Raw genomic sequence first — 14,338 nt, 5'->3', positions numbered from 1 at the left:
CTATTCTGTGGGCTAATGTGAAGGTCAGAGAGAAGCACTCAGCCATGCACCGCCTGAACCCTCCTCTGAGGGAGAGAGGGAAGGGGAGAGAGGGGGAGAGAGAGAGGGGGAGAGAGAGAGGGAGAGAGGGAGAGGGAGAGAGTGAGAGAGACGGAGAGGGAGAGAGGGAGAGGGAGAGAGAGAGAGAGAGAGAGAGAGGGAGAGGGAGAGGGAGAGGGAGAGGGAGAGGGAGAGAGAATTGTAATGAAAGTGAGAAGCTGACATTACACGTGGAGTCAACAAGGCTCATTCACCTCACTACATTCAGCCCAGCTCCCTTTAAGAACGCCTGTCTGTTAAAGTCTGCCAGCACCCCTCTTGTAAACGCTTGTGCTCTCTACATGCCCCGGGTCTGTTTGTAATGTGTGTATGCCTATTACTTCAGTGGTTCTTCCAACACAGTAATGATGGATAGTAGCTGCAGTAGTGGTACTATTGGGCTGTAGATATTCCGTGTTAGGATAGAGAACCACTTATAAATCCTGTCTCTTCATCCTCCTGTGGCTCTTCAGTTCAGTAGTGGCAGAACAGACGCTGTAGGGGCGACAGTGGCTCGGGAGGTAGAGCAGTCGTCTGGCAATCCGGAGGTTCCCGGTTCGATTCCCGCTCCTCCTGGGCAGTGTGTGGATGTGTCCTCGAGCAAGACACTTAACCCCTAACAGCTCCCGATGAGCAGGTTGGCACCTTGCATGGTTGCCTCCGCCGTCTGTGTGTGAGTGAATGGGTAAAAATTTGAGTAAGAAATTGTAAAGCGCTTTGGATAAAAGCGCTATATAACAAAAGCAGCCAAAGCAGCCATTTAATGCTAAAGATGGCAGCAACAATGAACCTACTCGCTACAAAACAAACGTCTTCAGATGAAATAATTAAATGTGATGTTATTTCATGTTGAGTACAATTATAATCTACTGCATTTTGAGGTGAAATGTGAGTTTTAAAGATGTTTAGAATTAATAATACGTTTTTTTTATTCAAAGCACCTCATAGACAATACAAGACATAGTCAATGTCACTAACTGTCGCAGCAAACAAAACAAAGACACTAATCCGCGCGGTCCCTTTTATGCTAAAAAAGTCCTGCACTTTCCGATGTGCCGTCTACAATGCTGACAAGACAGATGGCACAGTGGTATATAAACTAAGCCTGTAAACTAGGGTTTGAGGTCATCTCTTAGCAGGTGTAGCGACCTCTAAGCTAGAGGTCGGTGGAGGTCGGTGGAAACAAGGAGTGCACTCACACGGCCCTGAATTAGGAGGGTTTCTTTAAGCAGAGGTGCAGAACGACCCCCTCCACTAAGGTTGGACAAAGTAAAAACATTTGATTCAATAGAAACCACAGCCTCCCACCTCAAAAGTCAAATCCTCTCTTGCCGAAATCTGTGGAGTTTACATGGTAACCCGCCTCCTTGAACATTAGATGTCATATTATAGTCTAGTTATTGTTAAGTGCCTCTGAGGCTTTTAGATCCTCCTCTTAACCACTTTTGTGGAAGAACCGTCGCAGCACCTTGAGAACATGCACTGAGAACGTGTTCCTCGTGCCTCCAGATCAGGTTCTCCTTGACAACCACCGCCCCCCTCCTCCCCCCCTTCGTAACCGCAGGTCAGAAGCTCTGTAGTCGCCGAATTGTCTTGCCGAGCGCTTCTTGGGACACTGTTTGACGCTGTCATTTCTATCCCCAGCTGGACCTGTGGTATGTGATCCTGAACGGGGCGGTGGAGATCAGCCACTCGGAGGCCAGGCTGGAGACTCTCTGCATGGGCAACAGCTTCGGCATCTCCCCCTCGCTGGACAAGCAGTTCATGAGCGGGGAGGTTCGCACCAAGGGGGACGACTGCCAGGTGAGAGAGAGGGACACAGAGGGAAAACTTAAAAACGCACGTAGCTGTTTGAGGAGAGACATTTGTTTACATATTCAGAGCCTGCATTTAGTTGAAAAAATCATTGACTATACATGTAGTAATATAGACTGTATAGTATACACTTACATTATGAACACAAAATTGGTTAAAAATTGGTTTTCCGGGAGGTTTTAATATAAATTCTCTAAAGCCAATTGTATGATATTTTATGACTATTTTGTGTTTACATCACTGCTGTGAAGCACTTTGGGCTGCAATTCTTATATCAAAGGTGCTATACAAATAACATTTATATTATTATTATTATTATGATGACGATGATGAAAGACCGGGGCAATCTCCGGTAATGGCAAGTAAAGTGAATATTAGACTGTTATGGTCCTTTTTTAAGAGGTTTGACAGCCTAGATGTCAGTTTAGCAAAAGGCCATAGTGTTTTCTTTGTCATGGAGTTTTTGTTGTTTCATTTTGTTTATGGTCAGTTGCTTAGTCACAACCGAAGAGGAAGTCGGTCTTAATATAGCGTAGTGTTAACAAGCATAGAGGTAGTAAAAGTAGCATAGCATCTGAATCTGAATCTGAATCTGACCTGCCCAGTTCCTCAACTGCGTGCACCGTTTCCTGTCTGCGAGGAAGATGCAGAGGTAGGGATTGACAAGACATTTGCAGAAACGTGAAGGAAGTGTCGAGTGAGGGTTTAGAGGGAGCGTGACGGGGCATTATGTTGTGAGCCAGCAGTAGTCAGGAACAGTTAGTTAAAGAGGAGTATCGCTTAGCTCTTTCTGTTCATTCTAGACTGTGGGAACTCGTTACAGCTCAGCTGTTGAGGTCATGCGTATTACTGTTGAGTAGCCTAGCTGGACTAGTATGTAAAGCTGACTGTTACTGGACAGCTTGTGTGGGAGAAGGTTTTAGGCACCGCAGTTAGTTTTATTGGGCGTGTGGAAGGGAGCGGGGGCTTGGCACTGACCCGCCCGCCCGCCCTCCCCACCCCATGCCTCTGTCCGCGTCCTGCCGCGGCTCCTCCGTGCTCCTGTTTGAGTACCCGGCGCTGGTGCGGAGCAACGTTCTGCTCTACTACAAGTTCACCCACTGTCCTCATGTCGTCCTGGACCAGTTTGTCTGCATCGCCCAGGAGGACTACTGGAGGATCCTCAACCACGTGGAGAAGAACACGCACAAGGTGGAGGAGGAGGGCGAGATCGTCATGGTGAAGGAGCACCGGGAGCTGGACCGCAGCGGCACCAGGAAGGGACACATCGTCATCAAGGTGAGACGCGGCGCTCTGTCCCCCCCCCCCCCCCCCCCCCCCCCCCTGTGCCATTAAATACAGTCCCGTGTTAAACGAGTACCTCAGATGAAGAACCGCATAAATCCTGTGAAGTTTACAGAGGGACAATGTTTTTTCCAAACTTGGTAAGTGAAAATGTTGTGTTCACTCATAGTTAAAGACAGTAGAGGATGAGTACTTTATTATCTAAAGTTGGTGAGTTAGAGTGTTGTGTTCACTCATAGTTAAAGACAGTAGAGGATGAGTACTTTATTATCTAAAGATGGTAAGTTAGAGTGTTGTGTTCACTCATAGTTAAAGACAGTAGAGGATGAGTACTTTATTATCTAAAGTTGGTAAGTTAGAGTGTTGTGTTCACTCATAGTTAAAGACAGTAGAGGATGAGTACTTTATTATCTAAAGATGGTAAGTTAGAGTGTTGTGTTCACTCATAGTTAAAGACAGTAGAGGATGAGTACTTTATTATCTAAAGTTGGTGAGTTAGAGTGTTGTGTTCACTCATAGTTAAAGACAGTAGAGGATGAGTACTTTATTATCTAAAGATGGTAAGTTAGAGTGTTGTGTTCATTCATAGTTAAAGACAGTAGAGGATGAGTACTTTATTATCTAAAGTTGGTGAGTTAGAGTGTTGTGTTCACTCATAGTTAAAGACAGTAGAGGATGAGTACTTTATTATCTAAAGTTGGTGAGTTAGAGTGTTGTGTTCACTCATAGTTAAAGACAGTAGAGGATGAGTACTTTATTATCTAAAGTTGGTGAGTTAGAGTGTTGTGTTCACTCATAGTTAAATGCAGTAGAGGATGAGTACTTTATTATCTAAAGATGGTGAGTTAGAGTGTTGTGTTCACTCATAGTTAAAGACAGTAGAGGATGAGTACTTTATTATCTAAAGTTGGTGAGTTAGAGTGTTGTGTTCACTCATAGATAAAGACAGTAGAGGTTGAGTACTTTATTATCTAAAGTTGGTGAGTTAGAGTGTTGTGTTCACTCATAGTTAAAGACAGTAGAGGTTGAGTACTTTATTATCTAAAGATGGTGAGTTAGAGTGTTGTGTTCACTCGTAGATAAAGACAGTAGAGGTTGAGTACTTTATTATCTAAAGTTGGTGAGTTAGAGTGTTGTGTTCACTCATAGTTAAAGACAGTAGAGGTTGAGTACTTTATTATCTAAAGTTGGTGAGTTAGAGTGTTGTGTTCACTCATAGTTAAAGACAGTAGAGGTTGAGTACTTTATTATCTAAAGTTGGTGAGTTAGAGTGTTGTGTTCACTCATACTGTAGTTAAAGGCAGTAGAGGTCGAGTACTTTCTGGTGATGTATTCCATTGAGACTCCCAAGTGATTTGGATTGACTTCACAACTGCAAATACATGCTCTGTCCAAAGTATTCAAAAAGGAGTTCAGTGCCAAGGGTTCAATTATAGTTTCAGCGAAAACGACTAACTTACCATCCCCCGTCCTCCACCTGTTCAACGTAGACCACCCACACCGAGTGCTAGACGTTCAAGCTTGACTTGTCTTTCAATAACTTCCTCCATAAGAATCTGTCGTCAAACGACCTCTAGGCAAGAGATGACAAGGTGCTACTGCTCTTTGTTTACATTCTTTGTTTTTGCCTGGCGTGTGGGTTGGATTTCAGTAGCTATAGCAGAGGGGTTGCTGCTGCTGCAGGCCGCACCTCAAGTTCAAGTTCAAGTTCTTTAATAGTTGTCATACAGAAGTACAGAATACTTTCATACAAAATGCTTCTTACTGTTACTCCAGACCCTCAGGCTCTACCGAGAGAGGGTCTGGAGAAAATCACAGTATAATTAGTTGCTAAACTCCACGCTGTATGCCAACAAAAAAAAGAGTAAACACAAAGCGCAATACCAAGCTCTTTTGCCTAGAGGTCGCTGTTTTTTTTTTGGGACGCCATTACAGATTCTACCTTTTTAAAGAACATCAATGTATTTGCACGGTGTGCTCAATTGATCACTTAAGACGCCACTGTTAGCACTATTAGTATTTGGCCAGTGCCTTTGCCTGTGCAGTACAGCAGCCCTAGATATGTTCCCATGCCCTCTTTGATCCCCCTCCAAGCCTCCAGCAGCAGCAGCCAGGTATTGATTGGATAATGGGTCTAAATGATTCTTTGTTGGCTACAGCCCCAGTGGAAGCTGTTTGCTTCGCTCCCCAAACACCACGAGTCAATTCACAAGTGTTAGCGTTTCCACTTCTGTTTTGGACTTTGGTCTTTGTCGGATAAAAGATGACCCCCCCCCCCACCCCCCTTCAACCCACCCCAACTGAGTTTCTATTCCCTGTCAAACCAGTGGTTTCCCCGGCAACATAATGTCATGTGAGTTGAAGGCTCGCTGAATGCTTTGTTTGAGGCCTGTGTACACCTCATTTCCAGTGGTCTGGTTGATTTAAGTGAAGTTATATTTGATTAAAGGTGCTGTATGTGGTCAAATAAGTGGTCTACATGTTAAAATAAGCTCTACATTCTGACAGCCATCACTGATATAGAGTGTCTGGCCAGTAACATGGGTCTCCAAGTCCCTCCTGCTCGCGTGTATACCAAACCAAGCCGCATTTCTCGGAGACGCTCTCTGATTGGCACTGACTGACGCTCTCTGATTGGCCACTGACGCGTTTGCCCAATCCGTGACGAGCTGTGTCTTTGCCCATTTCCACGCCAAACAGCCTGCAAACTACCTGGCGTTCTATCGCCATGCTCTAAGACAAACTCTATCCTTAACCAACTTCGAAAGAGTGCCTAAGCTTAACCGTCGAAAGAACTTGCCGTCGCGCTCTAAGACAAACTCTAACCTTAACCAACTTCGAAGAGTGCCTAAGCTTAACCAGTGTAGAAACAGGCGTCGGCCAATCAGAGAGCGTCTCCGAGAAATGCGGCTTGGTTTGGTATTCACGCCTCCTGCTCTGCAGTAAACAGAAAATACATCTCCTGGTATCCAGTTCCCACATTATCCAATCAGGAGAGAGGACTCCCTGCCAAAATGATCACACAAAAATAAAAAATAAAAACTTCTGCCAGTGCAGTAAACACATTTGGCTTGGCAAGATTTCTTGAAATAAGTAAACATTTCTAAGGTTCTAAGGATGAAGTGGTAATGGGAAATGTATTTTCAGTTTACTGCAGAGCAGAGGGGCTGGGAGACCCATGTTATTGACCAAACACTCGATATCAGTGATGGCTGTCGGAATGTAGAATTCTTAACACTTATTTTAACAAAACAATACCACAACAATACCACAGCATCTTTAAGTAAGGGTATAAAAAGTACTGTATACCGGGGTGTTGGCATCAATTCACTACCAATTCAGGAATGGGATTTTCCTCTTTAAAATTCAAACACTGAAGAACCATGAAAAGGTTGTGTCATCCTATATATCCACAAGCAAATGAGAATGAATGTTCCGTCATCTGCAAAGGAAATCTGCTATTTCTGTTCACATTTTGAATTGATTGAAAGTGAATTGATCCCAACCCTGCTGTACTGCCGGTAAGTACACCCATCCGTCAGCCTGATCGCCATTAAAGGTCATATCGGTAGGATACTTGATAATTTGGAATGAGAACCACAGACTAGCGTTCCATTTTGTCAAATGAGTATGTAATTTTATCACACAAAAAAAAACAGTCCTCACTATTAGGGACCGCAATGTGATGACCACTTACAGGAGAATCAATCATTAAATGAAGTGCGTATTCCATACAATTGACCAGCACTTGGGATGGGTCAATTGAACTAGGTTTGAGTCTCATTCCAAACAATTTAACATTTTGATTTGATTTGATTCTCATTCCAAACAATTTAACATCTTACTGATATGACCTTTAATATCTATTGGATGGTCATGTCAGAGTTGTCCATGTCCCTATAGCCACTTCCTCGACAACCAACACACCACAACCTACGATGCATTGTATATATCCTCCAAAATGGCTTTCGTCAGCAGAATTCATCAGTGACCACAGTGATACCAACACTTGAGGGTGTGTGTGTGTGTGTGCGCGTGTGTGTGTGTGTGTGTGTGTGTGTGTGTGTTTTTTTTTTTTTTTTTTTTTCTATTTTTTTCTATTCATTCTGTTTAAACCAATGGGGTTTTTCTCCACAGTTGCAGATAAAGATTAGGATACACTAATATTATAGTATTAAAATAAACTGATGAGTTATATTCATTAGAAAGTTGATTTAATTGATTTAGTTGGGCTGGGGCTTCTCCCATGGTCTGGGTCTGGAAAGTTGATTTAATAAAAGAAAAAATACTAATTTAATCAGATTAATCACTTTATTCAAATTGAAGATTCAGTTTGAGGATACAAAAATATATATATATTATTAAAACATTTATTTGTAAAAAAAAAAAAATTTAATTAAAAACGAAGGTACGAACGTCCGTTTGAAAAAAAACTGAAGAAGTTCGAATTCCAAAAACAGGCTTCGGGGACAGCTTTACCAAACATATTATTTATATTATTCAAATGTACTCAAACATGTTCCGTTGTGATGTCACAGTATGATGTCATAATAGAACATTCTAGAACATTTGTGTATCTATTCAACAATTCTCTCAGAAGATATCAACACCAAGAGAGAGCTTGTGCTGTTGTGCAGTTCCTGCTTGCCGCAGGGCTGCATAAGGGCTTGTGTCCATAGCGGACGTTTTTTCCAAGGCGAACCGCTTTGAAAAAAAGGGAAAAAAAGCTCAGCGTTTTCCTGGGTCTCGCGGCTCCGCCCCTTCCTCGATGTTGATTACCTTGATGAGCTCGCTCCTTTCCAAAAGTTGAACTAGTTTCAACTTTATGCGCTGGGAGCGCTCCGCCCCAAAACGCTGCCGGCGAGAGCTCATAAACGCGAGGCGCGGCGCTGGGAAGAGGAGCGCGCCTGTCGCGCCTGTAGCATAGAAATGAATGACAGGAAGGAGCTGACAACTCATAAAACGTCCGCTATGGACACAAGCCCTAACAGAATATAGGGAGGGCTGGACATCTATAGTGCTCCCTCTGTCCTGTGGAGGGTGGCAATACGCCTAGACTCGTAGTCCGCCGGAAATATACAAGAAGAAGAAGTCAAGTCAAGAGTTTTATTTGTCACGGCATACGAGTATACAATGAAATGCGGGTGGTCTTGCCCGCAACGATGTGCATAATACAATAGTAATAACATATAATAGAATCCAATAGAACGACATTGTGCAATAAAACAAGTAAACAGAGTAGGGCATATTGGTATATGTACATAAGTTATTTACAGAGCATGGTAGGACATGCTAGGTCCTGCGGAAGAAGACGATTTTGCATTTTGAAACAGGACTGAAGATATCAACTGTTAAACAACATAGATTGAAACCTGCATTTCTCAAACAAGATGCCTTACCTACTGTTTAGCCGTGGAAAGGTGAGTGTCCACTAGGGCTGAGCCCAAACGTTCAAACCTTCGTTCGTTATGTTGGCATTCAAATTCTAAATCAACATTCAAATTTTTTATAAAGAAAAAACGTTTTTTTTTTTTTTTTTTTTTTTTTTCATTCTGTTTAAACCAATCAGGTTTTTCTTCACAGTTGCATATAAAGATTAGGCTACACCAATATAGTATTAAAAGAAACTGATGAGTTAGAAAGTTGATTTAATTGATTTAGTTGGGCTGGGGCTTCTCCCTGGGCTGGGTCTGAAAGTTGATTTAATAAAAGAAAAAAGACTCATTTAATCAGATTAATCACTTTATTCAAATTGAGGATTTAGTTTGAGGATATAAAAAAAACAAATATATATATATATATAAAAAATTACATAATTTTTTTCAAATTAAAAACGAAGGTTTGAACGTCCGTTCGAAAAACCCTGACGAAGTTCGAATCCCAAAAACAGGCTTCGGGGACAGCCTTACAGCCTTATGTGTCGTTATCCTGACTCCTCCTGTGTGTCTCCCCTCAGGGCACCCCGGAGCGTCTGATCATGCACCTAGTGGAGGAGCCGTCGGTGGTAGATCCCACCTACATCGAGGACTTCCTGCTGACCTACCGCACCTTCCTGTCCAGCCCCATGGAGGTCGGCAAGAAGCTGCTGGAGTGGTTCAAGGTCGACAGCCTCCGTGACACGGTATGGTGTGTGAGAGAGAGAGAGGGAGGGGGGGAGGGGAGAGGGGAGAGAGAGGGAGAGAGAGAGGAGATTGGGTGGGACGTGTGTGTGTGCGAGTGTGTTTGAAAAAGAGAGAGAGAGAGAAAGATTGTGTGTGTGTATATCTACACGTGTGAGCGTGCTGAATTGTGTGTGTGTGTTTGCTTGTGCGTTGTGGGGCCGTGTGTGTTGCGCTTATGTGCGCATCTCCCCCTGTGTGTTTTCTTTAGTGCCGTTTTATGCGCCTCTCTTTGTGCTCTTATTGGCTCCTGTGTCATTATTTGTGTTTATGCGTCTCTGTGGAAACCCCTGTGTGCGCTATAGGGCCCCAGCGATCAATAACAAGTTCAGCCAGCTCAGCTGTCTTTGGGGGGGCAAGAGAGATTTGTTCTGGTCCTGACACTCCACATACTCCATAACTGATTTAACCTAGGATTAGTCTTGGCTTGTCAATAGTCTTTATGGGGAACTCATTTGGTCTTTTCATCATCTAGAACAGTGGTACCCCAAAGTCGGGGTCGCGACCCAAAGGTGGGCCGCGAGCAGCCACGGGAGGGCAGCGAGATGATTTAAAAAAAAAATTAAAAAAAAAATGTTGTCAGGCCACTGAACTTAGAAGCACACTGACTTAGAAGCAGGCCAGGACAGTGTTTCTAGTTGTATTTTCTCTGACGCCTTATTTTCTTGGGTCCCGGCCTGAAAAGTTGGGAACCCCTGATCTAGAAGGACGAGAGAGAGAGAGAGAGAGAGAGAGAGAGAGAGGAGAGAGAGAGAGAGAGAGAGAGAGAGAGAGAGAGAGAGAGAGAGAGAGAGAGAGAGAGAGAGAGAGAGAGGGAGAGAGAGAGAGGGAGAGAGGGAGAAAGAGAGACAGAGATAGGGAGAGAGACAGAGAGACAGAGGGAGATAGACAGAGAGAGACAGGGAAAGAGAGATAGAGACACACAGACACACAGACAGACAGACAGACAGACAGACAGACAGACAGACAGAGAGAGAGAGAGAGAGAGAGAGAGAGAGAGAGAGAGAGAGAGAGAAAGAGAGGGGAGAGGGGGAGAGAGACTGAGACTCTATTTGGCTGTGACTCTTCGGTTTGTTGAGTTTTGTTCTGCTCTTGTTTTGGCATCAAGCTCAATAACTCTAATGTGTCCAGGTTGCTTTTATGTCGGCAACACCGTTCATTGTCCTGCTGCCCGTCTTGGCCAGGACACTCTAGTAAAAGAGATTTTTAATCTCAGTGAGCCTTTTCTCCTGCTTAAATTAAGGTTCAATTAATTAAGATAAACAAATGTCACTCTGTGAAATGCTACTGTTCGTATAGTGATAGTTATGTGTTGTTGTTCTGGTTTGTTTTGTTTATCTGCCTGCGTCAGAATGTAGTCACATCTAATATTACAGAGATACATCAATGAGAAAATTCTACACATACATTAGTATCCATAACCTAACCCTCTGTAACCTTTTTCACATGCGCATTAATCAAATGTGTCGTCGACGTGACATTTACACGAATACTGCGGGTTCTTTTGAAAAAGCGCTACATTTCTGAATGTTAAAAATAGGCTGTTCCGATGAACGGTGTCATTGTTTCCACAGGTGACCAGAATAGTGCTGCTGTGGGTCAACAACCACTTCAATGACTTTGAGGGCGACCCGGCCATGACGCGCTTCCTGGAGGAGTTTGAGAAGCACCTAGAAACCACCGTACGATCAGCCTTTATAACCTTCATAACCTTCCCTTCAGTTTGTGTGGAGTTGCTAACACTATTTCAATTATGATCTATCTAATTCTAATGTATAGATATGACATGTTTTTTTTTATATATATATCTTTATCTTATCTTGCAATACAATATGTCATGATGCTATTTCATTTCTTACCTTTTTTTAATACTGCTTTTAAGTTTCTTTATTAACTTAAAAATATTCCGTATATATATGTTTTTTTATATATAATATGTATATATTGTTGACGATGGTATAGTAAAAAAATCCATACCTTTGCATGAATCTATGATGGTATTTCTTTATCCTTTTTCCATATCAAAACATCCACCACTGTTGCGCAGATCATTAGACAGAGACCATCAGCAAAGCAACCTGACTTCATTCGACAGAGACCATCAGCGAAGCAACCTGACTTCATTAGACAGACCATCAGCAAAGCAACCTGACTTCATTAGACAGAGACCATCAGCAAAGCAACCTGACTTCATTCGACAGAGACCATCAGCGAAGCAACCTGACTTCATTAGACAGAGACCATCAGCGAAGCAACCTGACTTCATTAGACAGAGACCATCAGCAAAGCAACCTGACTTCATTAGACAGAGACCATCAGCAAAGCAACCTGACTTCATTCGACAGAGACCATCAGCGAAGCAACCTGACTTCATTAGACAGACCATCAGCAAAGCAACCTGACTTCATTCGACAGAGACCATCAGCGAAGCAACCTGACTTCATTAGACAGAGACCATCAGCGAAGCAACTTGACTTCATTAGACAGAGACCATCAGCGAAGCAACCTGACTTCATTAGACAGAGACCATCAGCAAAGCAACCTGACTTCATTCGACAGAGACCATCAGCGAAGCAACCTGACTTCATTAGACAGAGACCATCAGCAAAGCAACCTGACTTCATTAGACGGAGACCATCAGCGAAGCAACCTGACTTCATTAGACAGAGACCATCAGCAAAGCAACTTGACTTCATTAGACAGAGACCATCAGCAACAACCTGACTTCATTAGACAGAGACCATCAGCAACAACCTGACTTCATTAGACAGAGACCATCAGCAACAACCTGAAAGAGCACTGCTCCTCCTCACACTCTCATCTCGTCTCCCCGTCAGAAAATGAAGGGCCACCTGCGGCTGCTGAACATCGCCTGCGCCGCCAAGGCCAAGTGGAGGCAGATCACGCTGCAGAAGGCCTCCAGGGAGTCTCCCCTCTACTTCAGCCTGCAGGGGGGCAGCGAGCGGGGCTTCGGCATCTTCGTGGAGTCGGTGGAGGAGGGCAGCAAGGCCGCGGAGGCGGGACTCAAGCGCGGAGACCAGGTGAGGGCGAGAGGCGGCGAAGCCGTATGAGGCGACACAGTGTTTAATCCACAGGTTCCATGGCCCTCTAATAGCCCTTTTAGACGACCCGGGCTCCGGTTCAAGCTCCAGCTCTGTTCTGAACCCTCTGAACCTTGGTGCTCTCTGGCGAACCAGCCCGCGTTTACACCCATTTAAGCAGAACCAACATTCCACCGTCTCCGTCATCAACGGGGGCGTTACTCAGGCGGAGGTCAAAAGAATGCGTGGAGAAAGGCTTAGCGAGCCTCAACGTGCGAGCGCGCACACAAAAGCACACACGCACACTGTATACATTTGAAATTAATCGTTCCAGCAAAGTACGCTTCTATTATTCGAATGACTTGTTTTAATGGGTATCATAGTAGTAAGTCCTACTGTAGAACATGACATATTAGCATGACATCTGATTTATTAATGCCAATACTGGACGACAACCGCAATTGGCACTTGAAAAGTGTAAATGATGGATTAGTCAGTAGCAATTCATGACGGCCCGTTTAGCTCAACTGGTTAGTACGCTGGCTGTGGAGCATAATGGTCCCAGGTTAAAATCTTGGTTACTTTTTTTTTTGTAACGTAATTCATTTATCCACTCTGGTGTCCCAAAAAGGACAATATAACACTACCTTATGCATACTGCACCTTATGTGAATACTGTGAATACTGTATATTTCAGTTAGTTAGATAGTAAATTATATTGATTTATTTGTTTACACTGCTTGTGTAGTTTTTACTACCTGTACCCCCCCCCCCATCCCCCATGCTGCTATGATGCCTGAATTTCCCCAAGGGGATCAATAAAGGAATATCTTATCTTATCAACCAGAGTGGATAAATGAATTAACGTTACAAAAAAAAATTAAAACAAGATTTGAACCTGGGACCATATGCTCCACAGGGAGTACACTAACCAGTTGAGCTAAACGGGCTGTCATGAACTGCTACTGACTAATCCATCTTTTACACTTTTCAAGTGTCAATTGCGGTTGTCGTCCAGTATTGGCATTAATAAATCAGATGTCATGCTAATATGTCATGTTCTACAGTAGGACTTACTACTATGATACCCATTAAAACAAGTCATTAGAATAATAGAAGCCTACTTTGCTGGAACGATTCATTTCAAACGTATACAGCGTGTGTGTGCATGTATTCTTTTGTGTGTGCGCTTGCGCGCTGACTCGCTACTTTCCCCCGTTTACTCGTCTTCACAGCCTAGAATATGGTACGCCCACTGATGATGTCATGGTTCGCAAGGAAAAAACAAAAAAAATTCGGTGCCAGCTGAGCACCGATTTGTCACCTTCTGAACCAATTAATCCCGGTCTGAACGCGCCGGCCGGTGCGAGATTACGTTCGGGAACCGGCTCCAGCACAGAGCCTGGCCGGTGTAAAAGGGATATAAGACGGTTCTCTCACGCACAGCTCCACGTTGTAACGGGATACAGTGTGATGCAATATGGTACAATACCATCGGATGCGATGTGATATTATACGGCTTTTATTAAGAGTAATTCAACAAACTACTGTATCTGTGATGGGAAGTCTCCTAACGACACACATGAGGCACTAATCAGCTCCCCTGCCCCCCGGCCTGTTACTTTGGCTTCCCTCGTCTTTTGGTTATAATTACTATAATAATAACTCTATGATCATTAAAAACGCGTAACCTTGGGCATTTAAGCATTACATCACAGTAATTGAAGCATAATGGAGATTTATTCACAAAACCATCCGCAGAAAAAGTAGGTCCAAATTTTTTTATAAATTGCCTCCGTGTCTAGAAGCAGAGGGAGGTGCGGTGCTTCAAAGCATGCCATCTAACAACAAACTTCATATAAATCCTGCAATGTATTATTGTTTTGACAATGGGTCATGACAAACCAATTACATAATCCAACATTGTGTATACAACTAACATATTCCAGTTAACACTTTGAG

At 43.4% G+C, this 14,338-nt stretch overlaps 1 protein-coding gene across 1 annotated transcript in view; it reads left to right on the top strand.

The window, feature by feature from the left end:
- The window catches only part of rapgef6 (Rap guanine nucleotide exchange factor (GEF) 6), a 288,321-nt gene that overhangs the window by 203,329 nt on the left and 70,654 nt on the right, over window positions 1–14,338 (top strand). The window contains exons 8-12 of the mRNA XM_084320510.1: window positions 1,723–1,881; window positions 3,019–3,171; window positions 9,134–9,298; window positions 10,910–11,017; window positions 12,173–12,376. Of these exons, the coding sequence (XP_084176636.1) occupies window positions 1,723–1,881; window positions 3,019–3,171; window positions 9,134–9,298; window positions 10,910–11,017; window positions 12,173–12,376 (789 nt within the window). The remainder of the gene's footprint in view (window positions 1–1,722; window positions 1,882–3,018; window positions 3,172–9,133; window positions 9,299–10,909; window positions 11,018–12,172; window positions 12,377–14,338) is intronic.

The sequence above is a fragment of the Notolepis coatsorum genome (genome assembly GCF_963971535.1).
Source record: "Notolepis coatsorum genome assembly, chromosome: 8".
NCBI classification, from domain to species: domain Eukaryota; kingdom Metazoa; phylum Chordata; class Actinopteri; order Aulopiformes; family Paralepididae; genus Notolepis; species Notolepis coatsorum.
This window is presented reverse-complemented; position numbering and strand designations above follow the sequence as displayed.